The 25,203-nt window shown below is 36.9% G+C and overlaps 1 protein-coding gene across 1 annotated transcript in view; it reads right to left on the reverse strand.

The window, feature by feature from the left end:
* Positions 1-22,272, reverse strand: part of LOC126763478 (ecdysone-induced protein 78C) — a 188,984-nt gene extending 166,712 nt beyond the window's left edge. The window contains 2 exon segments of the mRNA XM_050481017.1: positions 21,031-21,789; positions 21,792-22,272. Of these exon segments, the coding sequence (XP_050336974.1) occupies positions 21,031-21,789; positions 21,792-22,272 (1,240 nt within the window).
* Positions 22,273-25,203: the final 2,931 nt, after the last annotated feature.

The raw sequence follows: 25,203 nt of genomic DNA on the forward strand, positions 1-25,203 counted from the left end.
TTTTCGAGTAAATATGCCGTAAATGAGTGAAAACGCCAATTAAAAATGGAATCTCAAGCTTCTAAATTAGCCGAACCCTTTGCAGTTAACCACGACTTCTCAGAACTCCAACACTGATAAATAACAACCGAGCGAAATTGTTTACTCAGCTCACAAAGGTATGCAGCTATTGCTGTTTCTGTCTTCATGATTTTCAAACTTAGCAAAAATATGGAAATAACAGTAAAAGAAAAACCCACTCACGGCGTATTTTTGCTGATTTTTTCTCCAGCGATATTCCTTCACTCTTAATTCCATAAACCAGCCACAGCCACGTGTACGCGTGCAGTCCGCCTTCGCTGCTACTTAATTCGTGCCACAAAGTAGCATATCAGCTTTGCCCATCAAACTTTTCCTTGGGGTACTTTTCAGCATTATTGCTGTTGCAGCTGTAGTAAATCCCACTTAAGTGGCAAATTTACTATTTAAGGTAAACCACGGACCATGGAAAAAGTAAAAATCGCAACAGCGAAGGCAGACTCTTGCGCAAATGGAAATGCAATACCCTGTAGGAAATCGAAAATCACTAGTTTTGAAATTATTTGACTTTGATAACTTCTTTATTTTACTCTTTTTGCAACTCGCTGGCAAATTTAGAGCTTTAAAATTTAAACTAATATAAAAAGATCTCTTCTATAACGGTTTTCCTACTTTGGAAAAGCATAAATGAGACTACTTCAACTAGGATTTTACAAACTGTGAAGATAAACGAAAGTTGTATCTTTAGTTGCAGTTTTGGAATAGGCGATTGATTATACTTAATCTTGGATCTTTCCATTGAAACAGTTATCGGAAAAAGCTAGCTATCGATCGAATATATATCAAATTCAATTTGGTTATGACTCTCCGATTGTCTTGGTGAGTGCTCTTGTATCTATGAGAATTTCAGACCAAAGTCAAATCATCTCGTTTATGTGTTGAACTCCGAAAGAAAATTTGTTTGCAGTTGTACTGATTACGATAACTTTTGCGAACTATTATAAATATCCACGACTGTCATAAGCATTTCGAGCAAAACTGAATTTTTTTTCACAATTTTGTCGAGCGATTTCGTTTTGTAAATTTTTTTCTACATCAGCCATGTTTCTATTATTTCGAGGAAAAAAAAACGAATATTTAACTGGCATCCGAATTTATTAATAAAAGGCAGTCACCTTTCTACTCGCTTCGGCAAGCTTGTGCTCTGGTCAAAAATTTGTTTCTATCTATGCTATTTATGCCAGTTAATCGGGTTTATACCAGTTGTTTGTTCGATTCGCCATTATCATGTTCAAGTGTTTAGAAAACAGCTTTTACATATAATAGATGCGGAATTAAAAATATTTGCCTAAAAGTCTACTGTCTGCTCAACCAATTTGCGAAAATTTTCTTGAACTACTAAATATGTACGCCTCAATAATTGAAGATATGTCCTACAGGGTATCATTAACGCTCATGTTATATGCATATACTGTATGAAGAGTTACGTACGTTCGCATAACATAGTTCCCTGACCAATACGCACATATGTTTGTTGATGCCCATTCAACTGTAATTCTGTGCAATTTTTCCCGTTCGTAATTGAGCCTGGGAAAATTTTTATAGCAAAACAAATGTATATATGTAAGTATGTAAGTTGGACAGCTTCGTTAACAAGAAATCGATGGAATGACTGCTGAGCGGGGTTTCGTATTTGCTGTATAGCTATTTATTTTTCTTGCGAGGCACTATTATGCTACTCTATTATGATAGGAATGCAATGTGAGATCTCTAATGAAACACTATAATTTGTGTATGATTGTAGAATGTACATACATATGTATATAGGAATAAGAGTCCAAAAAAGACATGTTTAGGTGATATAAATCTGATTAGGTAAACTACACATGCACATAAACCAAGCTTGCAGAAATCAATCGAATAGCTCAATCGAATGATTATTTCAACTTCATAGTGGTTAACTCTGGCTTTGTGAAAAATCGAGAATTTCATAGAAACAAACACACAAATCTCAAATGTGATTACGAAGAGCTTGACAAGCTGGCCGACAAGGGTAATGCTCGAAAATTCAATGAAAATATGCGGCGACTAACAGAAGGTTTCAAGACCGGAGCATACTCTTGTAGAACCTCCAGAGCTGATCTGGTGACTGATGCCCAGAGCATACTGAAATTATGGAGGCAACACTTCTCTAACCTGCTGAATGGTAGTGAAGGCATAACACCAGGAGATGGTGAACCCGATTGCCCATTCGTTGACGATGCAGCGGACGTTCCATTGCCCGACCATGAAGTTCTAATAGCTATTACCGGTACTAAGAACAACAAAGCGGCGGGAGCCGATGGTTTGCCGGCCGAGCTACTCAAATACGGCGGCGATCATCAGCTTCTTTGTAAAATATGGTCGGACGAAAGCATGCCCGGCGATTGGAACTTAAGTGTGTACTGCCCAAACCACAAACAGGAAGACCCACAATCTGCGCCAACTAGCGTGAATTAAGTCTAATCAACATCGCATATATGGTTCTATCGAGCGTATTGTGTGAACTGTCAAAAAACTGATTTAATCTTATAAGTGTGGCTTTAGGCCCGGCAAATCGAAAACGGACCAGATCTTCACCATGCGCCCAATGTTAGAAAAGACTCGTGAAAAGAGGATCGACAGCATCATCTCTTCGTCGATTTTAAAGCTGCTTTTGACAGCACACAAAGAAACTGCCTTTATGCCGCTATGTCAGAATTTAGTATCCCCGCAAAACCAATACGGCTGTGTAAACTGACGTTGAGCAATACCAAAAGCTCCATCAGTAGCGGGATGAACCTCTCCGTGCAATTCGATACCAAACAAAGCTTCAGGCAAGGCAACTCCCTATCGCTCGACTTCTTCAATCTACTGCTGGAGAAAATAATTCGAGCTGCAGAACTAAATACGTTACAACGTTAGACGAGATATCTCCTGTCATCAAACAAACAGTCGCCGCACTCGCGACTTGGCTCCCACGTCACTGTTGACAGTCATAACTTCGAAGTTGTAGATAATTCCGTCTATCTTGGAAGCAGCATTAACATCAATAACAATGTCAGCCTTGAAATCCACCGCAGAATAACTCTTGTCAACAGGTGCTACTTCGGACTGAGTAGGCAATTGAGAAGTAAAGGACTCTCTGGACGAATAAAGACCGAACTGTATAGTCACTCACCATCCCCGTCTTGTTATATGGTACAGAGACATGAACAACGACAACAGCTGATGGGTCGGCGTTACGAGTTTTCGAGAGAAAGGTTTTGAGGATGATTTATGGTTCTTTGCGTATTGGCAACTGCGAATACCACACTCGATGAAACGATGAACTGTACGAGATATGCGACGATATTGACAGATGTAGTTTAGCAAATTAAGAGACAGCGGCTACGCTGGTTAGGTCATGTCGTTCGAATGGACGAAAACACTGCAGCTTTGAAAGTATTCGACGAAGTACCCGCCGGGGGAAGCAGAGGAAGGGAAGGACTTCCACTCTTTTGGAAAAACCGGATAGAGAAGGACTTGGCTACAAGTCCCACAGTTTTCAATACATCGTGCTGAAATTTTGCACACGTCTTTCTCTCTCTATCATTCGGAACCGCCAATATCGCACCATGATGTAACATAGTTTCCAAACCAGCGGACCTATCAAAATCAAGTCCTTGTCTTATCTCCACGAAACTTAACACGAGCCATTATCCAAAGCAAAAGTCCATTTTCCTAAGAAGTTCTTCAGATCTAAATTAAGCCCTGGTATGAAAAATATTTTTTTGGACAAGATATCTTCACGGCATTTGAATCCCATTATTTTCCAAGAGAAAGGTAAAATCTCCGTATATATTGTTCGGATCGGATCACAATCAAACTTATGAATCAGAATAATATGCTTATAAGAAAAAAACTTTTTTTGCGAAGAGTTTGTTTTTAGTTTTTGTTGAATTTAAAGAAATGTGTTGCCCAAAAAGGATGAAATTAGTCAAAACATCCTTTTAGTCTTCATATACCTTTGAGAACACGTCAAAATCGCCGGCTATACTACAAACTTGTAAACTTATCATGTGGCATAATACTTTATTGTATTTCTTTGATTTTTCTACTATTGTAATAAAAATCCCAACTTCCTGTATTTCAATTTGTGCGAGTTGTTGTCAACAGACACGTCTCTGCATTTCCCCGCTCGTATTATTTTCAATTCGTCATGCAGTCCATCACACATTGGTACCTTGCAATCGCATACGCGGAACACGTAACTTTTACTCCCACGCATGCCGTGTTCAAGTATTGCATATGCCCAACATTATGCATGTGGCATGCCCCAAGTGAGTTGCACACAATCGTCCATTGAACTCGGAAAGTGGAAAATCGCAAATCACAAAATTTCGCAACCAAACACACATACATAGGCGCACATACATATTTACAAACTTACACACAAAAGTTAAAAATGCAATAGAAGTAAAAGGCAACACTGGTAACTGTAGACTGGTTTGTGAAAGGGAAAAAAGTTGCTTTCAAAATCACCAGAGAAAAAACACTCACCCACACAACAAATTGCAAACAAAATAGAAAAACGGTAAACTAAAATCACTTTTTGGCTGTGGAAATGGACATCGTGCTGATCGAGAAACTCAAAACTCACAACTCCCCCGAGGGAACGGATTAAAAAAATATAAAAATAAAATAATGAAACAAAATATGAAAAAAGTTAACGGTCTGCTGCCCTTTCAAAGATTGCTTTGCACAGTGGTTAAGGTTCGCATAAGTTGGTGGTAAATTTTTTTTGGAACAAAAGTTATTTTTATTAATAAATTTAATGTGGCAACGCTCAAAATTTTTTTTAATATTTTCGGCTTTTAGTCTTCGCCTTTAATTTGCTAATCACATTTTTATATTTATTTAATGTTTATATTTATATAATGTAATTAATTTAATTTAAAAATAAATTTATACAGGTGGCTACATTACACAACTTTACACTTTTTTCTTTCTCTTAAAACTGTTAATTTGATAGCCAGATTGTAAAAAAAATACTTTTCGTTGAAATTTTTTTTAATTAGAAATTTTAAATAGGTGGCAAGGCTTCTTAGAGATATGCATATGTATATGTTACTACCTGAAAGGAACTTTAAGCTGTAGGTTGCTTCCAAGACTGAACAGTGGACACTTTTTTCGTTCCGTTCCCACGACAGTCTCGTAAAACGGACCCGGAAGTTTTTAGCCGGTCAAGGACTGTCAACTCGGCCGATTTCTGCCGCCACAACAGTGGATCCTATGCGTGGAGGCAGTGAGCCCACAAGTGTTTTCTTTAGGCGAAGGATTAAAAAATTTCATGTTTTTCCTAATTTGACGAAAGAAACTCTCAGCTAAACTTGGCAGTAAAAAAAATATATTTTCCTCGAAATCTGCAACAGAACCGCAAGCACTAAGCATGTTTTTTAGGTATGGTAACAGTAAATATTTTTACAAGTGGATCCGTTTGTTGTTGTCACCTTTTAGAACAAGAGAGTGTGGGTTCGAAAAAGAATTTAAGGCAATAAAACTATTTATGAAAGTTTTTTTCATGTTTTTTTTTTAGAAGCTGGAAAACTTTTGTTGTTAAAATTTCTATATTTTCATGTATTTTAATATAAATCTTTACTATTGCCTTCAAAATAAGCCTTTTCTGAATTCATATTGTTATAAGCCTCGACTAGGATAGCCTTCAGTGCCTTCAACGAATTTTAGTTTTTCGTTTTCGAATCATTTTTAAAGCGCCATTGCCAGATTCTTGGAGAGGTTCGACGTCTTATTCATAAATCCATGTCTGGTCACTAATACTACTATTATATGTTTAATGATGTAGCGTCTCAGCTACGTTTTCAAGCCTCTCTTCTGAAACCATTACTCGAAGTCAGTTTTGCATAAGATTCAGGTCCTGTGATAAGTCTCAGATGCCAATACGATAATTTTCAAAGACTGTTTCCTTAATCTTTTTGATATTATTGACATTAGCAGGGCTAGACTTACGACTCGCATAAGGTAAGTTCTCGATAATTTCACGACCTTCACAGAATGTTTTGTGGCACTTAAACGCTTGCGTTCGTATTAAATTTTTTATTGATTCCTTAGCCGCAATTCTTCTGGAAACACAAAATTTCAAACAAATTCGATCAATTATTTTTTATGGTACAAATCGTCGGACGAATTTTTCGCGTCGTAACCAAAAATGATTTTTCGGAAGGATCTCGGTTTGAAGGTTTAGAAAACCCAAATCGTGCAAGAATTGAAGTTGAACGATTATCAAAAGCGTCACACGTCCTGTGAATAGACCTCAAATGAGATCCTACCGAATTTTTATAAGTCAATTTTGTTCAGCGATGAAAGTCACTTTTGGTTGAATCGGTACGTTAATCAACAAAATTGTCGCTTTTGTAATGATGTTAATCCACAAGCCATGATTGAAACGACGTTACATTCTCAAAAAGTCACTGTTTGGTGTGCTCTATGGTCAGAGGGTTGTTTTGATCCACATTTCTCCAAAAATGAAGCCGGCCATACAGTCATGATTAACACTATTGAGCCATGATTAATGACAGAATTGGTGGATGTTGGTGTGGACGACCTTCAGTATAACTAGACGGCGATACATGCGAACGAAACAATCAATTTATTGAAAAAAACTTTTGTTGAGCGCATTATCTCCTCTCGAAAAAAAATTTTCGGAATTAATTCAGGAGTTTTTTGCTGAATCCAAAAATTCTCAAAATTTTAAGTTTGTGAATTTTTTGGCAAATTGTTAAAAATGGCCAATTTTCATCTATTGTTTTTTTTAATATCGAGGGGTCATCAATTTTCGGAAATGACGTCGCAATGGCTGAGTTTAAAATATTTTATTTTTCCATAACACCTCCAATATTGCCCTAAATTTTCATATTAATCCGTCTAATAGTTTCGGAGATACAGCCTTGAAAACTTGTGCGCTAGCGGCTAACTGAGCTAAATGGCAAAGTGCGCCAATTCTTAAAAACTTGGACGAAGGCTTGTTTTGATTAAAACTACTTGAAAAAAAATTTCTCGAAATTTTAATTTTTTTGTACAAATTTCTGAAAAAATCCAATTTTCAGTTTTTTTTTCGAGGGGTCACCGGAAATGGCGTCGCAATGGCTGAGTTTAAAATATTTTATTTTCCAAAATTTTCAGAATTACTTTGTTAATAGTGTGTATGTTTGTAACAATAAAAAATTCTAATAAAATATTTAATTTTTTATATGAGAACAAATTGTTGAAAAAATGCTGATTTTACCCGAGGAAACCCATGTAACCCCTTAAAGTGAATATTTGGCACGTTATTTCTGACATACGCCCCAATCATAGCAAAAAGTGGTCGAGTTTGGCCACTCGGCTGGAATTTATACGAGCCACCGTGGCTGATTACTTGCACGAAATCATTTTCAAAACATGTCTTTATAGTAAAAGTAAATTCTTGGCAGTGTATTTCTTCTTGGAAATCTTGTCTAAAAAAGACCCTAAACCTAACTTAAAAATATCTAAAAAATATTCGACAATATTTTATGCGATTTTCATCACCGAACTCCAAACAAATTATACGCATTTTCCATTTCGCGTCAATTTTTAGCGCAAACGACACACTGTACTTTGGCAAAATCAATGCTGCACTCGTGTTCGGCCCACGGCGACTTCCGTCTAATGCCACTAACAACAATCAAAATGGCAGTGGTGGGCACGAGTAACTGCCGAAAAATTTGAATTTCAAATGAAAGACACACTTTGGCTGCGCCCCAACAAAAACAACAACAACTGCGAATACATATGCACGCCAACAACAGCAACATGCAACAGCGCAGCGTGGCAAATGCCATAAGGATAGCGAAAAGCGAAACTTATATGCAGCAAAATAACTGCAACTCGTGTGGCAAGAGGCAAATGAACTGTGGTGAATGTCGAGTGTGTTGCAAGCAAATGAAGGAACAGTGGAAAAGCCACACCTACAACCCGTCGCAAGTATGTACATATGTATGCATTTGTGTTAACGTCGGCTGACAGGCAGTAAAGCGAGCAATAACAGCATACCAAAGTGCTGCCACACAATGCTAAGTATGTGGCAAGTAGCTACATTCATGTTGCAAGCAATTGTTGCAGTTGCATTTCCTTTTCATTGTTGCTTATCTCGACGAATGCATCGGCTACGACGTCCACCAATTCAACCGAACTCAGTTCATGCCACAAACCGCACATGCATACAAACGTGTGTACATGTGGTACGTGTTGCAGCCACACAGCACCGCTTGAATGCAATGCCTCTCTGCACACACACTTTGTGTACACACACAAATACACCATCACCGCCGTTGGCGTGGCTTTGTGGCGGCGGTTAGGCGCAGCCCTTTTTTGTGGCAGCCACGTCGCTCTGCCTAATCTGCATAATGGAAACATTAGAAACCGTTGTCGTACTCGCTGCTGTCGAAGTACATAAAACAACAACAACACCACCAACAACATCAATGGTTGCTGGCAAATATGCAGCGACTTTGGTTGGCAACGCATCAGCCGTTAGCTGCGCCTTCGCCGCGGCACACACTAGGAAGTGAAGTGAGTACTCGAATAACCGTCAAGTATCAACAGGCCATATGACTGTGTTGCATGTATAATTATTGCCTTTCATTTGTAATTGGAAATGTGCAAAGACAGCTAGCTGCTAGCTGCAGAGGTTAGGAAATTGTGAGAAAATTGCGTAAATGTGGATTTATACCAGTATACCACTTTTTCGCTATATATACCCTTTGAGAAAAAAATTTCCAAAACTTGTAGGAAAAAGATTCTGCTTCACCGAAGCTATAATACACTTCTCATATGCATTTTACATCGCATAAAAGGGTATAAACATATATTATATATATATGTATATATTATTTTGATTTTGATCGGTCAGTTTGCATGACAGTTATATGTTTTAGTAGTCCAATCTGAACAGTTTGTTCGGTTATCGTATCGCTGCTTTGAGCAATAATCTGTGCCAAATTTCGTGTCAAATAAAAAAGTTTTTCATATAATTTCTGGTTTTTCATTGGTCAGTTTGTATGGCAGCTATATGATGTATCAGGTTTTTCAATAAGGACCGATAGGGACAGCAAACGACTTCATATTTTTTCCCGATCTTTTGGCATTTTTCTTCAATAAAGTTGGCCATTTCATCATGGAAAGATATACAATCTAACAACGAGTCGAAATTATTAAAATTTACTACCAAAAAAACAAAAAAGTGGTTTCAACTTTAAATTTATGGTCGTCATAATCGTCCAGTCAGATCAACATTTGAGCATCTGGTGGAAAATTTGAATTCACAGACACAGTACAAAAGGTTAGGGTGCCTTAGAGACAACGAAGTGCCCGTAGTGTCGATAATATCGCTGCCCCTAGCACATCAAATGAGGAAGACCCAAATCAATATCTCAGACATCGTTCTCAAACGTTGGGCATCTCTGTCGTTATGGCGAATTTTGCGAAGAGATCTTGGCCTACATCATTACAAGATCAAATTGACACAAGAACTGAAGCCGCTTGACCACCAGAATCGTCGTATGTTCCGGAATTGGGTTGAGCAACAACTTGAAAATGATCCAGGTTTTCAACGAAAAATCATCTTCAGCGATTAGGCCATTTCTGGTTGAATGGCTTCGTCAATAAGCAAAACATAGGTTATTAGTCAGGCAGCAAAGCACACGTACTTTATGAGTAACCATTGCATTCTGAAAAACTACGGTTTGGTGCGGTTTATAGGCCGGCGGCTTCATTGGACCGTACTTCTTCAGTGATGATCAATACCGGCACGTTATTGTGAATGGGAATCGCTACCGCTCAATGATAACAGAATATTTTTGGGCCAAATTGGATGATATGTACTTGAACAATATGTGGTGCCAATATTACGGCACCACAAGCCACACAGCGAACGTCACAATGGATTTATCGAAAACCAAGTTTGGTGAACGTATTATCTCACGAAATGGCCCAGTCAATTGGCCACCTCGGTTGTGTGATTTGACGCCTTTAGACTATTTCCTGTGGGGCTACATCAAGTGTATTGTTTATGCCAACAAGCGAGCGACGATTAATGAGCTTCGTACGAATATCGAACGAGAAATTGCAGCAGTATCGGCCGATTTATGCTTGAAAACCGTCGAAAATTGGGTTTAGCGTTTGGACTTCTGCAAGCGTGCTCGTTGTGGCCATACCAAAGAAATCGAGTTCCACACATAATGGCCTCGAATGTACTTTGACACGCCGTTAGTAGTCGGATATCACTGCGTACGATGATTGAGCAGCTTTTTTGGGAGCAGAAAACGTGAGCAAAATTTCAGACAGGCAGACACAGAGCAATAAAGGGAGAAGCAAAGCAGGAACTGAAGCACCTAAAGAAATTATCTAATCAAATCACATTAACGAGAAATACAAGAAACCATGAAAAACCTTAAAATGGACCAATGAAAAATCTGCTATATCCTCCATTTACAATACTCAGAAAAGTCTCTCCAAAACAAAAAAAAAAAACGCAATCTTTACGCTTTCGGCGAACTCGAAATATGAGTACTAGGTATAGTCAAAGCATATGTTCATGATCCATTTCTTTTGCTGCCATAGTTTGTATCCAATTAAATACTCCCAGAGCTTGACATGAGTTCTCTGAGGTGCTATGTTCAATGTATTCGACCGAACATGATGAACTTTACTTTGCTTTCTATACAGACTTATTCCTAAGAAGCACTTACTGCACAACCCCGACCTATTTGGCTATTTTAGACAGTTATCTTATGAGTTGTGATGATATATCAAGAGCATTTCTTCGATTCTAAAACCATAAATGAACTCTTCCATGATCGAATATTTATACCCTGAACAGGGTATATTAAGTTTGTCACGAAGTTTGTAACACCCAGAAGGAATCGTCAGAGACCCTATAAAGTATATATATAAATGATCAGTATGTTGAGCTGAGTCGATTTAGCAATGTCCGTCTGTCTGTCTGTCCGTCCGTCTGTCTGTATGTATATACGAACTAGTCCCTTAGTTTTTAAGATATCGCTTTGAAATTTTGTAAACGTCATTTTCTCTTCAAGAAGCTGCACATTTGTCATAACGACCGATATCGGACCACTATAACATATAGCTGTCATACAAACTGAACGATCGGAATCAAATGTTTGTATGGAAAACTTTCACATTTTACAATATATATTCACGAAATTTGGTATATGTTATTTTTAAGGCAACAATGTAATCTCTAAAAAACTTGTTCAGAACGGATTACTATAGCATATAGCTGCCATACAAACTGAACACATAGTTACTAACAGAAATGCACCTGTGAAGGGTATTTAGCTTCGGTGCAACCGAAGTTAACGTTTTTTCTTGTTTTATTTTCTGTTGGTTTTATGACAACTGCTTCTTCATCAACCATGTTATCTTAACTTTCAGTTAAATCACAAAATTTTGGATTCGGAATTTATACAGTTTTTGATTTTGTTTCGAAATTTTTTGACATTTTTAATTTGACGTGATCTAACTGTCAGATGCTATAAACTGTCAAACATCAAAACTGCTATAAACGAGTGTGTGACCCGTTTACGCCATATGATCTAGAAATTTATGTGTATATATGCTAAGGAAACATTTGTATAAATACTATTATTTAGTACAAATACAACTTCTCTGCGCAGTAGCAGCAAATGTGTTAAATTTTAGGCGCCAAAAGAAATTATTACGACCAACTTTGCGAATCAAGCAAAGGAAAACGGAAGTGCACGCTGTTACCACAAAAACACTAACAAATTGTTGGCGTGCAGCGTATTCAGAGTAATTAACAGTTTCCACATATACAAATTACAATTAACTGTTGCAGTCGAGCAGTTGTTAAACGCTTTTCAACATGCAACACAATAAATGAGACCACTGAGCGTTGGCGGGTGCCAAGTGAGTGCATGAGGAGCATACCTTGTAGGAAATTTTGTTAACAAAATTGTAATGAAATATTTTATATAATGTTTTTGCGTTCAAAATAGTTGGAAAAGCTTCTAGTTGTTGTTAATTAAACATCACTGTAAATGGACACTAAGAAATATTGTGTGAAAACTTATCAAAGGCTTTAGAGAAATATGTATAAATACAATCTACATGAAATCCAGCGGAAAAGGTATGCATGCAATAATCACTAAAAACAGCTAAATTTGACAAGTAAAGCGACCAGAAACAAACCCATACTTATTAACGTTAGTGATTGATTTAACTGCAAAAGAAAATTATTAAAAAATTTTGGAAATGGTAGAGAGTTTAGAAACAGGCCTGTAATTGGAGACTACCAGGTTGTTCAATAAGTTTTGTCGTTTAATAAGAAAAACATAATTTTATGATTCAAAATACCCTTTATTACTCAATATAATCTTCATGAACGTTAATACACTTGCTCCAACAATCCTCCAATCTGTGGATCCCATCCCTGAAGTGAGAATCCGGAAGGTCTGCTAAATACGCTTCAACAGCCGTTATGATCTCTTCATTTGATGAAAAATGCTTGCCACGCTTAAATTTTTTGATTTCTGGAAACAAATGGAAGTCGCTGGTGGACAAATTTGGTGAATACGGTGGATGCTCCAACAATTCGTACTTTAATTCATAGATTTTAGCCATTATCAAAATGCTCTTGCGACACGTTGCATTGTCTTGATGAAAAATTATTTTTTTTTCTGCAAATCGGGTAGTTTTTGACCAATTTTTTCCTTAAACTGGTTCAAAAGGTTGCAAAATATTCAGAATTAATTGTTTTACCAGTTTGCAAGTAATCCACAAACAAAATTCCTCTCGCATCCCAAAAAACTGATGCCATAACCTTCTTGGCCGATTTCCGGACACGAACTCGTTTCGAAGCCGAACAACCAGGTTCACACCACTCTTTAGCCTCTTGTTTTGATTCAGGATCATGGTGATAGACCCAAGTCTCATCCATAGTGATGAATCGACGAACAAAATCCACTTTATCCTTTTTAAAACGCTCCAAATGTTGCTGAGAAAGTCGCATTCGAATGTGTTTTTGTTCCATTGTTAGCGAATGCGGCACCCATTGTACACACAGCTTTCTAAAACCAAAAATTTCACTTAAAATATGGCTCACACTGGCTAATGAGATGTGTAGAGCCGCTACTAAATCTCTCTCAGTCAATCGACGTTCTTCCAAAACCATATTCTGTATTTTGGCTATGATTTTTGGTGTTGTTGCGCTTTTTGGACGTCCTTCACGTGGATCGTCTTCAAGGCTTGTACGACCACATTTAAGTTCAGCAACCCATCTTTCTACTGTTCTAATTGTAGGTGTATAATCATTATATACTTTGAACAATCATTCGTTAATTTCTTTTGGTGTTACACCTTCCAAAAATAAGAATTTTATCACTGCACGATATTCAATTTTTTTCCATGTAAAAAACTACTGTGACACGGCGACACAAAATGGCTTGTAAAGAATGAATTGACAGATTGAAATGAAACTTCACATACGTTCATATGAAGAGTGTACCAACAAACAAACAAACAAAATTTGGCCTAGTAGCAATGCCTTCTCTTATCTAACGAAAAATTTTTTGAACAACCTGTTACATCCTTTCTCCTACCTTTAAGATTAGGTGTGATGAATGTCAATTTACATACAATCTGAAATAAAGTTACCAGTTGAGAGAGACTTATTGAAGAGAAGCTTGAGAGGATAAAAAAGGCAAGGATTATTCTTTATAAGTACAGGTGGCAGCCCATCAAGATCAAGTTTGAAAGAAGGCTTGATTTAGCAGAAAAGGTAGAAGTAGTTCCAAGCTCATCATGATTTGATTTGAAGAATTCAGCAAACAAGTTGGAAATTTCACCAGCAGTCCACTTATCACCCTAGCGTAAAGCGAAAGGAATGGCCGAAGTCGCCTTTCTAGTTTTTGCAAAACTACAAAAAGGTTTAGAGTTCGGCTTAATGTTAGAAACCGTGCTGTCAATAAATCTTTTTAGAGTGATTTATCCAAATTATTAATCAGTTTTGTGCAGTCTTGAAATTGTTTGGTTGTAAAGAATTTAGTGATAGGCAAAATTTTGTAAAAATTAAATAATACTCGTATAAATAGTAATGAAAGGTACTGATTTTAGAGAAAAGAAATTTTCAGTGTAGTAGAATTGTTGTGGTTTTATGAGTTCTCATCAAAAATAATGCCTTAAGGTATCGCTTGACTAATTTTAGAAGCCTTGATAGATATGATGTGTTCGTATTCGACGAATGTGCTTTAAAATATGTTTTTTCTTATAACATGCAGTTTATTTAGAATCTGTCTTAGTATTAAAATGACAATAACTAAATTTGTTCACGGAAATCATGCTGTTGGAGTGTAGAACAATATTTTACAAAAATGAAGGTGAGATCAATTGACTCGAAAAAGGAGATCCAACGAATGATATCTCTTTAGTTTTCTAAGTTGTTGACTACTATCCAGCAGCTAATTTTTAAATAATCAAAAATCTGTCTTACACAAACTTTTGTAATAGGCATATTGGGTGAAAATTGTGTTTCAATAGAGAAGAGTCGAAGCTTGGAAGAATAGTCATAATAGCCATAAAAGTCTCATTAGGCAATTCTTTACAAATACATCTGATCAAATTTAACTCAGAACCAAAAAACACTGTATCATGTATCTTAGTACAGAATCCTTTTTATCGCTTTAAAATAAGTTTTTTTTTGTGAACCGATACAAGCATGACAACTATTTACACAATTTTCTAAACACCTGCCTCGTCTGAGATGAGTTCCATTCAGCGAATATTGTTTAATTCGGTTTCAGCTCATTTTTGCAGCGCTATTCGCTAGATTGTTGACAGTTTCATTTCGTTACCATAATGAAGCATTTGATGAATGTAGGGTCCTCAGCTACGTTGTCAAGCCACTCTTTTTCGACCTCTAATCGACATCGCTCTTTCAAAAGATTCCGGTCTTTTGGTGCGAATCAAGCAGTGACCCGTTGGCGATCCTTAAGAGATGTTAAGATCCTCACTTATCTTTCTGATAGCAAACCGACGGCTTTCAAGCACCTCAACTTTTTACAAGTTATCATCAACAACGGTGGTCATGGACGACTCCCATAATGCAAGGTTTTGATGACTTCCCGACCTTCACTGAATATTTTGTGACACTCAAATACTTATGTCCGTAATAAAGCAGACTCCCCAAAACACTTATAAAACATTTACGAGAGTCAACTGTTTAATTTAAATTTTTTATTGATTCAGTTTACGCACGTAGTTTTTGTGGACCAGTCTGAGTCAAATCTGACCAGATTGATCTTGTGAGAGTAAATTATTGAATTAATGACTCTTATTGAAGGTTTTCAATCCGATGATACTAAGACATATTCCCAGACCAATAATGAAACAAAGTATCAATCCTCTATATTTTTTTTATAAAAAGCTTCTTATATTTCCTGTTGGGCGTCCAACACATAAGTCTCGGAAAATAACCAAAGTAACATAATATTTAAGTAGGCATAAAAAGTGACGACAACACAACAGCAAAAGAGAAAGAAAGGTAACCATATATGGCTGTATATAATGGAAATAAATTAATGTGTGGCTCAAGAAGTAAGCATGCAACATGCAACATACTGCCTGCTGATTATGTTTGTCGTTCAATATGGGTTCATTAGTGGACCGCTGTTTAACGCTCGCAGCAGCAACTAAACGTCAAACGCCAAATCGAAAAACAAATAACAGAACAACAATAACAACAGCCAAGTAACATCAAGTGTTGCAGCATGCATGCGAATAATTGTTGCAAATGTGCAACAACTGCTGCTGCCACAGCGTGCTACATGACGGCCAACAAGCTGCACGCTGCGCCAATCGCACCAAGCCAACTATGTACATACAAGTATATGCTCGCAGGCATGTACATACATGTCGGAGTGTGTGTGTTTGTACGATTCATAAGTTTTCCGCAAAAGGAAGCGGAAGCGTTTACGCGGCTGTCGCACTGTCAGTGCAATTGATTGGCGAAAATGCACAAATTAAACGCTCATTTGCTTTCTGTCGATTTCGTTAAGCGTTTTGCCGACGAGTGCAGATTCGTTACTGTCGATTGCACTTTGCCAGCCATTTCGTGGTGATTTTCTTCGGCTCTTCATATTTCACTTTCCACACTTTTCCAATGTCTGTCGGGGCTTCCGCAAATTGAAATGCTAATAAATTGCCCGGCGTCATTGCCCTGACTAAATTTCGTGGCGTACGGGCGTTGGTTGGAGCAAACAATGGGCAGTTATTGTAAATATTGCATGTAATGAGCAAATATAAATATACAGTGGTGTCTAAAGTTGTAAGGATGGCGGTTTTTTTAATTGATATTGAATATTTTATATAATTATGGTGGCTAATAAACACGAGGATGGAGTCATGTGTAGAAGTGCACGCAAGTGAGGAAAGTTCTCTGAATTCCATTCACTTGGGAGTGGCCAGAAACGATTCTTTTACATATGGCTCATGCAGCTCACGACTTCCGGTCTTAGATCAAGTATTCTCTGGGTAGCCAAAGAACAACGGCGCGCTATAATGAGAAGGCGATCCATTCCTTTCCGGGGTTGTGCGCTGGGTTTGGGACACGCCACGTAAAAAACGCCCCTAATGAAAAGCAAACAACTGCCTCGGACGAGAGACCCCCTTTTTGTCCTCTCTCGACGAACAAAAACCAAACTCTGTAAGTCACCCATTTTTCCCGTCCTACTATATGGTGCAGAAGCATGGACGTTAACAACATCTGATGAATCGATGTTATGAGTTTTCGTGAGAAGGGTTCTGCGGAAGATTTATAGTCCTTTGCGTATTAGCCACGGCGAATATCGCATTCGATAGAATGAAGAGCTGTATTAGATATACGACGACATTGACATAGTTCAGCGAATTAAAAGACAGCGGCTAAGTACGCAGGCTAGGTCATGTCGTCCGCATGGATGAAAACAGTCCAGCTCTGAAAGTATTCGACGCAGTACCCGCCAGGGGAATCAGAGGAAAAGGAAGACGTCCACTGCGTTGAAGAGATGAAATGAAAACGACCTTGCTGCACTTGGTATCATGAATAGGCGTCAAATAGCGAAAAGAAGGAACGACTGACGCGCTGTTGTTAACTCTATAACCGCGTAAGCGGTGTCTACGCCAATAAAGAAGAAGAATAAACATTTAGGACATAAGAAGGTAATTTTACACTAAATTTTGTGAAAGAAAAAAGTTTTGACAAGATAAAAACAGAAAACCCAAAAGCTCGGTTATTTAAATTTTTCACATAAATTTTGAGGTTATGTGAAAAAAGACAATATAAAAGAGATATAGATCTTTTCTTTACCTATAACATTGTCATATAACTTTTTTCTATAGGACTCATTTTAACTCTTAAAAATTCAACCAAGTCCCTTTCCTTCCTTTTTCAGATCACAAATAAGCTTTTTTCTTTCAGTTTATATGGCAGCTATGTGCTATAGTGGTCGGATCAGAACAATATAGTAAGAGATTATAACGTTGCTTTGTACCTTGTAATTCATACCGAATTTCGTGAAGATATCTTGTCAAAGAAAAAAGTTTTTCAAAAAAGGTCTGGAGTTTGATGGTCAGTTAGTATGGCAGTTATATGCTATAATAGTGTCGGTGGTTCCGACAATTGAACGTCTGCTTAGGATGAAAAGACGTGTGGTAAATGTCAGATCGATATCGAAAAAAGTTAGAGACCAGTTACGTGTATACAAAGATACAGACGAACATGACTAAATCGACTCAGCTCGTCGGGCTGGTAATTTACATATACATGTGTAAATGGGTAAAACATAGAATGACGTCTGTATTTTTGAATGGATACCCTATGATATTCTCCGATTATGATTAACATTTATGCGACAAATCAATTTATAGCTAATCGAAAGTATTGGAAGGTTTAAAAGCGATTCCTGTTCTGTTTCATGTAAGACAAACCAAAGAAAACTTTGACAAAATAGTATGCTGTCTTCGATTCCAATCGATTTTCATCGTCCACAGTATTCATTTGGTCTGGACTTTAGCGACTTTCACCAAGATCTTAAAAAATAGGTAATCGTAGAGAGTAAGACTTATTTCGAAGCAAACTCGTACTACAAAAATATATGTAAAAGTTGAAAAAAATGCAAAAAGATATCGGTTGTATGGGGCGCAGGTTACAAAGATAATAGAAGAGGTTGTAGTTTAGATATTATGGCACTCTCGTAAATTTAAATTTCGTATGCTGATACTTTATTCGGTAACATATGCATTTCTTCGATGCCGGAAATCGACATTCATGACTTTAAAACTTGAAAACAGTCCAAATTCTTCCATTAAAGCTCACTATAATGATTAATCTAGATAAAACAGATTAAAATAAAATTAAGGAAATTTCAAAAGACATCGAGTTGTTTACAATATTAAGGAAGGATTATTGTACTGAATAAATGCTGAAAGTTACACGGCCTACAAATCCTGATAAGGAGTTTCAGACTTTATCATGTCTGGTAGTCTTCTACACTTCCAAAAGTTGACTTTTCGGAATTTTATTTTTCTCTTGCTGTAGACCTGCACTGAAAAATATATAGATTTGTACAATAATAAAATACGAAAAGTTTTCATGCTCTAAATTGATCGCCTACACGTTTTATGAGTTTTAGTAAAAATTCAACACTGGTGGCACGTATTGTTTTCTTATATGTATATATACTGGTAATATGTATATACATTAGGGCTACAGCGTCAGGCTTGAGGGAGGATTTTTTGTTTGTCAATCACTAACATTTGAGGGGGTAAGAGTTGAAAAAAAAAATTCAAAAATTTTTTCTGAAGCACCCTAATATACATATACATAGAAGATGACAGCAGTCAGACCATAAATTTATGGTGGAGAGTAGGATTGTTAATAACAAAACTAAGCAGCTTTTTCTAGAGATTATAAATCTTACAAATTTGTCGAGATTCCCTCTAGTGAAATCTACAGAAAAATTAATTTGGTTCTCTCTTATCGCTAAGACGCATACATACAACCAAGGAGCAAGAAATATTTTCATTTTTTTTTGAGGCGACCTTTTTTTTTGGATCCGCTACTGTATGTAGTACGTAGTTGTATGAATTTCGTGCTTTTATGAGAATTGAAGTGTGATTTCCTGGTTATGCAATTGCTAAGTCAAATAAAGCTGGAATCAAAACCAATAAACACCAACATATGTACATAATGTTCATATGTATGTGTAAAATATTACTTAAAAACAAATTAAAGATTGACAAATAGAAGAAAGCGCCTAGTAATCAGTTGCTTGTAAAAAGGGTGTAAAATAAAACGATTAAATTGATTGGAAATTGGCTGAAGCACTCGAGCAGAACGATACGGCACATGGAGAAATCAAAGTTGAGAACAAATTATCGACTCGCTTTTGCATAATTGTTGTCTCTAAACCACCCTGTAAACCTGTAAAAACTAAGTATTGTCCATGAACTAGTTACAAATGCGCTGTTTTAGAAGTGGAAAGTACTCTTCAGGAAGTGAGTTTTTGAAATGAACCGATTGAAATATTTTTTTATTGTTCGTTGTAAAACTCGTCTAGTTTACAACAAGAAGGATAAGACAGAAAAGTTGCCACCTGTTTGAAATGTATAGGTCAAAAAACTACAAAATAAGGAATCGAAAAAATAAGTATCAAATGGAAGATAATTAAAAAACATACGGTTGAATATATTTTTGCAAAGGGTTGCCACATATTTGAAATTTAAAGATAGAAAAGCTATAAAATAAACAACCGCTATAAAACATACATATATCAAACGGAAGAGAATGAAAAACTTATTATTGAAAATATTTTTGTAGAGGGTTGCCACATGTTTGAAATTTATAAGTCAACAAACTGTAAAAAAAATAGTCGCCAAAAAATCAAACTATCAGATTGAAGAAAATTACAGCACTTACAGCTGAAAATATTTTTGTAAAGGGTTGCCACGTGGTTGAAATTTATAAGGCAGAAACTATAAAAAAACGCTACTCAAAAGGTACCAAAGGTAGGAGGATTAAAAATTTACAGTTGAAAATATTTCCGAAGAGAGTTGCCACCTAATGGAAATGATATATTTCAATAAAATTAATAATATAAAAGAAGAATTTCAACATAGGTAGCAAACTAAAAATCATTTTAAAAAATTCTCAAATAGATCAGTTTGGAAAGAGTTACCACCTGTTTAAAGTAATATAAAAAAATTGGAAAGAGTTACCACCTGTTTAAAGTAATATAAATATCACAAGATTAATAAAAACAGGATACTGAAAAAAATTTACTTGAAAAAACGTTCTGTAGCTTAATAAAATATATTACCCTTGGCGGTATTTTCCGGAAGAGTTGCCACCTGATTTAAATGTTTAATTAAATAAATAAAGGAGATATGAAAACGCTATAGAGAAGGTTTGAAAAAGTTACAATTTAAAATATTTTAACCAGAGTTGCCACCTGTTCAAAAATACTTTAATAAAATTTAAGGGAATACTACTTTGTGCAATACAGATGTCAAACTGAAGTGCTTTGAGGAAGCTTAAGAGCCAAAATTTTGTTAAAGAGAGGTGATCTTTTCTCAACCATTAAGAAAGCTTCAATTTAATTATTGACTATTACCAATTTCTCAAATAAAGGTATTTGAGAAATCTGAGAATTATACAACTCAAGAACCGATATTCTTCACCATAAAATAGCTAATATCCGAGAGAATATAGAATCCGATATTCTCTAAAACTAAGGACATATCTAAGTACGTCGGCTTTATACTCTTAATCAAGTTTTGGGTACATTTCTAGTGAGTTGAGAGATCAAGCTGTAATTTTATTTTCTATATCACTAATGAGACACCCTGTATCAGCAGTATGCACATTTATAACAACAACAAGACATTCGAAGGACATACCATGCGAGTGTTTTACATTAGCCAATGTAGAGTTGGTGATTGCGACGCACGCGTTCGCTGGGTTGATTGTTGCTGACGCTGACGCTGCTGCTGCTGTTGCTGCTGTATGATGGCGCTCCCCAAGACAATGCTCAGCAACCAACGATGATACGGTGGCTCCGTTACTACGTCCAATGTGTTGTCCACTGCCGTTGGTGTTGCCGTTGTGGCTACAACTGCTGCCGGCCGACGAATTTGAAGAGCAGCCGGATGAGGACGATGAATGCGATTGACAGAATGAATGGAGACCGCTGTTGGAGTACAATGTACCTCCACCATTGCCGAGCGCAATGATATGTGCGGCTGTAGCGGCTGCTGCACTGCCGTTACTCGCTGCTATTGGCGATGTGGACGAAGCTGTGGACGACGACGAAACGGACGAAGCCGGTGTGGACGCGGCTGATGACGATGAATTGCCAGTATTGCAAGCGATACCACCGCCGTTGATGGATTGCGCAGTTGTTGTTGTGTTATTGTTCGTCGAGCCCAAATAAGCGACGCAATTAGACGGTATACCTAAAGATGGAGTGCCGCCATTTAGTGTGACCGTTGATTGTTGTTGATGATAAAAGGACGTGCAATCATCTGTCAGCAATTTCAGCGATTCGCTTACTTCCGCATTTGTATTGCAATGGGAATTTATCGTATCGGCGATGTGTAATTGTGCTGCTGCTGCTACCGCCGCTGAGGCTGTCACCGCGGTGGACTCCTCACTTAGGGCTCTACACCGCTTAGCGCATGTAATTGTGTTGGTGGTGGTGTGGGTGGTGAACTGGTGGCATAAGCATCGGATTCAAGCGAACCAGCGTCACTGAAGGCGCCCTGCGTCGACGAATCGTCGGGCGTGTCGAAGAAGTGCAAATTGAAATCGGAATTGGCATCAAAACTCACTTCGGGCAAGGGATCGTCTTCATCGTCGCAATCGTCGCCATTCGCATTTATGCTATTATAAAGTTGTTGCTGCTGTTGGTGTTGCAGCTGTTGTTGCTGTGGACGTTGTTCGACTTGGTGTAGGTTATGGTGGTTGTGGTTGTGGTGATGTTGGTGGGTGGTGTGTTGCGGTTCGCGATTGTCGGCGCCACCGGCTATGCCGCCGGGCGTATATAGATTATGTGTTTGGCTACTGTTATTCGTGCTGTTGTGGCTTTCAACGAGACTCGAATGGATATGCGACTGTTCCAAATCTATTTTGAATACATCCATGTTTCGCTGTTGTCATCCTCCATTGTCAACATTGTGTGGATAAGCGAAAGCAGCGATGTAATCAAATTCTCTTTAGAGCGGACACGGTTTTTTTTTGTTTTTTGATATAGTCACTAGGCTTGCACTTAGGAAAGTATTGTCTATGGATGCTAGCGCATTTACTGAGATTTCATTTCGCACGAGTTTTTTAACGAGGGCGTGTTGTAGCGCGCACAAACAAATGGAATTATTCACGGAAGTATCAACGAAACACTAAAGTTTTTCGCAGTCATTTTTTTATTTTTTTAAATTATTTTTTTAATTATTTTTTTAACTCACGTATGATTTTTGTTATTTAGTTATATTTATTATTAACTTTATTTATGTTCAGTATCACTATCAAGTCATATATTCTGTTTATTGCATTGATCTGAGGCTGTGGATACAACAAGGATTGGACGAGTACTTAAGAATTCGTGAAGTGGTGTATACATATACTTACGGATCATGAACGGTGTACTCAAGCGTGTGGTATGGTATTGTTCTTGAATGATATTTTGAATAAAAAAAAACTCATATTTACTCGAATGAATAACTGGTTGTATCTGAACTGTTATGATGGTAGTTAAAGTGCGGTTTAAGTTACGTTTGAAAAGGTCGATAAGGGAGGTTTCTTATACCATATATTTACGGACTCAACATTGTTTGAAAACTTGAGATGTTTACGGAAATATTAGAATGTCAATTATAATAAAGAGGAACATAGTAACACCTTCCGGTCTATATAATCTAATTAAAGAGTAACTTAAGGAAGGTTTAACCAAAGACTGCGTGTTATTGATTAATATTGTGGTTCAAACTGCCTAAGCCACAGCCCTAAAACTAGCAAACCAAAGTAGCTAAGCAGATCTAATATTTGTGTTGTGACATTGAGATTTTTTAGCTCAAAACGGAATTTAATAGGAATATCTTTGATTCGAGACGTTTAAAAAACTTCGAATTATAAAAATTGAAAAATAAATAAGAGCCAACCAAAAACGTAATATTAAGCAATTTAATGGGTTTTAAATAATTTCAATTAGATCCAGTAATAGTTTTTGAGATACAGCCTTGAGAACTTGTGCGCTCGAGGCTAGCTTGGCTAAGTGCACCGTCTTTAAATGCGTCGAAAGTGTAATTTAGAAGTCGGTTGACAAGGTTCTCAAGAAATACTCAACCGATCTTCATGAAATTTTACAAAGGCCTTTGAGTTGATATACAATTCTTGAAGACTTGGACGAAGGATTTTTTTCGATTATAACTATTAAAAAAAAAATTTACTGCAATTTTAATTTGTTTGTAAAAATGTGTGCCAAAAATCCAAGTTTCAGTTTTTTTCCTTCATTCAAGTAAAGGTTTTAACTAAAACGCGTATTTTTTCACTTTAGATGATCCTGTAAGGAGTTATTCTGCCAACGAGAGCGCATCTTTTTTCCGAGGGGTCAGCGGAAATGGCGGAGTTTTCCCTAAAATTTCAGAATTTCTTTGTTAATAGTGGATGCTTGTAACAATAAAAAATTCGAATAAAATATTTGATTATTGAAAAAAGTTGTTTTTTAACCGAGGAAACCCATGCGACCCCTTAAGCTCGTTTATGCATAGTTAGAGTCCTTATTCCATCTGCATTCACTGTGTAGTCAGCTGATCTTAGCAGGGTTGAAAAAAGTGGAGAAGGACATGGCTTGGAAAAAGCGACTAAATCACTTCGTCAATCAAGAAGAAGAAAAATCGGAAAATCATTCGTGGATTTCCGAGGAGTTTATGGAAATTTGATCAGAAAAATTTTGGAAATGAGTTTATTGAAATCTAAAATCTAAATCTTCGAAATGTGTTTTATCTTTGTTCGAATAATTGTCGATATTAGTAAGGCCTGCTTTGAAGATGGCTATAAATAATTGATATTTGAAACATCGAATATCTCTATTTTTCGGAAATTTCGAAAATAAAGTTAAACGCCAAATATCGATATCAACAAGAGTCAATTATAACAGCAGATAATAACAAGCAAACTGAAAGCCTTAAGCAAACTCGCCGTTCCTTGTTGCCACAAGGAAGTATCCCATGTCATGAAGTATCCCATTTGGAAAGCTAAGAATGTCAGTCCATGGGGTGCCACCTAAATATGGAACGACAAGACCCTTGTAAATCATCAAAGCGCCTTGAGTCTGTCATAAAATTTCTAGAGGGAACTAATATCAATTCTGGCGAATTCGCCGTAAGTGTGGCTGTGTTTTAACCGCAGTCTAGCGAAAATTGGAAAGTGTGCACATGTTTCCTACGCTCCTTCCTCTACAGGACATAAATTTGGATATTTACGTAAAGCAAACTGGCCGATTCTTGTGGAAATATGGCCCGCCAGGACCTTCGTAAAACGTCAAAGCGGCTTGAGCTTCTCATAAAATTTTTAGAGTGTGGCTGTGTTTTAACCGCAGTCTAGTGAAAACTGTACAGTGGAAAGAAAAGTGTCCACATGTTGCCTACACTTCTTTCTCTAAAAAATTTTGACAATTAGTGCCCAACATAATGCGTAAACTCAGCGCTTGAATCAGTTAATTCTAGTTAAGGATTGATTCCAGTGAGGATGAAGCTTGCTAAGAGCGAGAAATTCAGTGTCTTATGTTCTATAGCCAGAAATTCGAGAGTAGATTGCTAGCTTTATAAAAGCTGGAAAATTATGTTTTTAAATCTCTCTTTTTAAAAGTATTAAAGTCACTGAACTAAATTATTATCTTAATATATCTTTCTCAAAGTGCTAAAAATCCCTGAAATCACAAATTAACTTTAAAACATTTTTAAAACTTTTGTTTCATGAAGTATTTGGATGTTGTTTGTCAGAAGGCACACCGAACTGTCAAATAATTTTTCTATCGAAGCTAGCTGTCAACTTGAAATAAACGCTTGAGCTTAAGATGG

This window comes from Bactrocera neohumeralis, chromosome 6 (assembly GCF_024586455.1).
Source record: "Bactrocera neohumeralis isolate Rockhampton chromosome 6, APGP_CSIRO_Bneo_wtdbg2-racon-allhic-juicebox.fasta_v2, whole genome shotgun sequence".
In the NCBI taxonomy this organism is placed as follows: domain Eukaryota; kingdom Metazoa; phylum Arthropoda; class Insecta; order Diptera; family Tephritidae; genus Bactrocera; species Bactrocera neohumeralis.